Source organism: Pinus tabuliformis, chromosome 2_1, assembly GCF_031772625.1.
Source record: "Pinus tabuliformis cultivar Carrire ecotype Pingquan chromosome 2_1, CPIR1, whole genome shotgun sequence".
NCBI lineage: Eukaryota > Viridiplantae > Streptophyta > Pinopsida > Pinales > Pinaceae > Pinus > Pinus tabuliformis.
Genome location: NC_142299.1, coordinates 854486970 through 854490630, shown reverse-complemented (window position 1 = coordinate 854490630; position 3661 = coordinate 854486970). Strand labels below are relative to the sequence as shown.

General features: G+C 35.0%; 1 protein-coding gene across 3 annotated transcripts; it reads right to left on the bottom strand.

Annotated features, from left to right (window-relative positions):
• Window positions 1-804: 804 nt before the first annotated feature.
• On the bottom strand, window positions 805-2108 carry LOC149203349 (uncharacterized). 3 transcript variants are annotated; one of them, XM_089400178.1, is made up of 4 exons: window positions 1768-1990; window positions 1591-1671; window positions 1463-1497; window positions 805-1281 (listed from the first exon to the last, which is right to left on the bottom strand). In XM_089400178.1, the coding sequence occupies exons 1-4, from the start codon at window positions 1796-1798 to the stop codon at window positions 1183-1185; spliced, it is 246 nt and encodes an 81-aa protein (XP_089256304.1). In that variant the 5' UTR covers window positions 1799-1990; the 3' UTR covers window positions 805-1182. The 3 variants fall into 3 exon arrangements, with proteins under 3 accessions (XP_089256304.1, XP_089256303.1, XP_089256302.1); XM_089400177.1 differs by having other exon boundaries at window positions 1468-1497; window positions 1591-2108; XM_089400176.1 differs by having other exon boundaries at window positions 1591-2005.
• Between the last annotated feature and the right edge of the window lie 1553 nt (window positions 2109-3661).

The following is a 3661-nucleotide window of genomic DNA, read 5'->3' as shown; positions in this document are numbered from 1 at the left end:
GATGAAGGATTGGGGAACTATCCTAGAGCTGGGAGAAAAGTGACTAGTGGGAAGTTTCTCATTAATAGTCAAATTAAGTGCATGACTTGAGGCTGTGTATTCTTGAGGCCCAAGGCACCGACTGTAATTGGAAATTATTCCAGTGAGAAAAGTAGAGAAAGTTCTTGGGGGAGAGCCTAGATGTAATCGCCAGGCTCGTGGCTGGGAGGAGAGACTTTCTAGATATTTGTTGAAGTTCCACTGATAATTTAAAGTAGATAAGTAATGTAGCCTCTTTTGTTTAAGCATGGATGATAATAGAATAACAGAATAAATGTTTACTTACAGCATCATGATAGTTCATTACATAGCATGAATATTATGCTTAACTCGTAATAGAATGTGCACAAGCAGAGAATACATTTATTAATCATGTAAATCAATCCAATACTCAGAACAGGAAATCGAAAGGAGTTCTCAGTGTAGAAATAAGTATAAATATCCCATGAAATTGTAAAGCTAGTAATCGATAGAGTCCAAAAGATCAATCAGCTCCTACAGTCTTGTTCTATTTTGTATGAACAAAAGCAAACAGAGTCGCAAATCATTCCTAAAACCACTGGTGGAATAGGCCAAACAGAGTAACTCTCTCTCTATCATAGAGGGTCGTTTAAACCCTCGGCTTCAAGAAAACAAGGTTTCTACCCGCTTAAGGGTATCATAAATAGTTCGAAGTATATACTTCAATACAAGTGAGCAACAGATGTACTGTTAATAACCATGTAGATATCAACATATTTGTGAGTCGATAAGTATGGAACAATATTAACAAAAATATCAGTAACAGTATTAATAATTTGAAATGATGAAAACATTTCGGAAGTCAATAAAATACATATGAATATACAATATCATAATCGAGTTTTTACAACAGAACACTTTACTACAACAGAGTGCAGGTCCTATGGCATTCATCTAATAAAGACCGGAACCAAAAAGTGTGTAAAACCCTCAACTGCATATAAAACCCTCGTTTGCATATAAAACCCTTGATTGTTATAAGCAACAATGGTCCCAAGGAATTTTACCATAAATTACTAAAACTAAAGGCGAAATAGTCTTTCAAACTAAATAGAAAACAACCAAATCAACCTTGCAAATAACTGACTTCATAGTCAATATTTATAGTCTGTCTAGATAGAATTAAAGGCCAGACTCCGACCCAAAACCCCTACCATATGATTTATCGTAGGCATAAACCTTAACAAGAAAATTGGGTAAACTATAGTGAACAAATCCAACCTGTGCAAAGCAATGCATAGTGTTAGTTCTTAGGATCTAGGATGGTGCCATATCAATCTCACATGAACCCAGGTAGGAGCAGTAAGTTACTTGCATAAAACCCAAAACCCTGATATCAGAGATACGTATCACTTCAGCATAAAGACACAGTGAAACAAAGTAACCATTGGCATAATCTTACCTTACCTCTGAAGGTTCCTATCAGGTGTAATCCACCTATGTAACAAAAGAATAAAGATGTTAATGATATGTATAGATAATGAAATCAATTTGAGAACTGCAAAATGCCCTATGGAGTAAAAACCTCACCTCCCTGGGCGCGCCCTCGTTTATCCTCAACCATTGATGAAACTGAGTAGTATGGCGAAGCCCCTGGACAGGGAGATTTGCCTGACAGACCATCACCAAACCAGAGGGAGTAAAACTCGCAAAGGAAACTATGATTCAGACTCCAAAAACTGTATAAAAACAACAGTGTACCATTACCTCGCCGAGAAGGACCTCCAGCGGAAACCATGGCACCTAAGCAACAGCTTGCAGAACTAAGTAAGGATTGGGCAACTGAACCTTCTACAGAGAATCCGAACCATCGAAACCCATCAAATTCAAATTCCTCCCCATCCGGTCAAAGGCTGGAGAAGTATAGTTGGACCCAACCCAAATCCACACCACCGTCGGATTATTCCCAGGCAGATCAATGGAGGTGAGTAGATACAGGTGTCAAGCTGAGGTCTAGGTGCTAAACGAGGAAGTGACAAGAGATAGCCACATATTGCACCGCGTGGAGGAGCATACCCCGAGCATTTACACCATGGCAGGATGACAGGTCCCCAGACTCGAGTGAGGCCATGTGCCTCTTTAATGCGGCACCAAAGCCTTATTGTGAACTATACATATAAGTTTTAATATCACATAAACTCAATCAAATCTAATGAATGTGCAACATCGTAAATAGTGTATAGTTTAATATAATAAATGGTAAGTAGGACTGGTCTCACCAACAAAATTACCATGTATTTTATAAGGTTTAAGTCATTACATTATGTTTCTATGTTTTTAGTTCATTTTAAAAGGAAATGCTATATAGTGTCAAGGCCAAAATCATTTTTAAAGCAAATGCTATATAGTATCAAATATTTATAGTTTATTTTAAAAGGAAATTCTATATAATGTCAAAGCTTTAATACGCAAAATCATTTTTAAAGGAAATGATATATATAGTGTCAAAGATTTAATAGACAAAAGATACATGAGTATAAGGAAAGAAACTAAATTCAATACAAACACAAACATATTAAGCGGGTCAAAGATGTCTAAATTGGAAGCGTTAGTATTCCATAAGAATATAGAACACTCAATGGAGGAGAGATGGGTGAAATTATTTTATTGAGATAATTTTATATTCATAAAGAAGAGAATTAGAGAAAATAACAACATAGTAATGAAAAAGATATATATATATATATTACAATTCCACAATCTCAAGTCATCAATTTGATAATGACAGCAATTGCAATATTCTACACCGTTGGTTTGTTAGGTCAAAACCAAAGCATCTATGTAACCTATATTCAATTTTCTAATTGAAATGATGTAAGAAACAATTTGTTCAATGGAGAGTTGTAATTAAAATATTAAATGGACAGATGGTAGAAATTTGTTACCGAGAAATTAATATATATTTATATGTATAGAGAGGAGTAATATTATAAATTAATATATTTGTTAGTGGAAAGTTGAAATTAAAATATTAAATGATGATGGTTAAAGACCAAACTTTGGTCTATCGAACCTAAAGAAATGAACTATTATTTAGTTTGATTTAAGATTTTATTCCTACACTCAAAAAGCTTGGAGAGAAGCCTCCCGAGCTCACTATAATTTTGACATCGTAAAAGGTTAGGAAGGTAAGTATTGCAACAAATATTATGAAACTGAGATCTAATGTGGTTGTATGTGGGGAACTCTAAGAGGAATTTATTTTTATCCTCGATGTTCATATTCTCACAGAGATGGAAGATCCTTTCCATCCATGGTGTTTTAGGAATTGCCCAATGACCTGTTTCACTATGGAGTGCATGAGAGTTCGTTCTAATCTTGGCTATATTAATTTTCTTCTTTGAGCTAGTTAAGACAGAGAGATACTTTTGATCTTCTAGGGTGGGGTTGATGACCTCCTTATAATATCTTAATTTTCTTTTAGCTGCCAAATCTTTCTTACACCACATTTTTTCTTTGAATTTAGAAGTAACAATATTTTTAATATTATTAATGTTTTGCAATGAAACATTCTCATCAATCTCCCAATGGTCTAACCAGGCCCTGGTGTCTTTATACCAACCTCGTTTGAGCCTTAAGTGGTTTTGGCTGGAATTTAAAG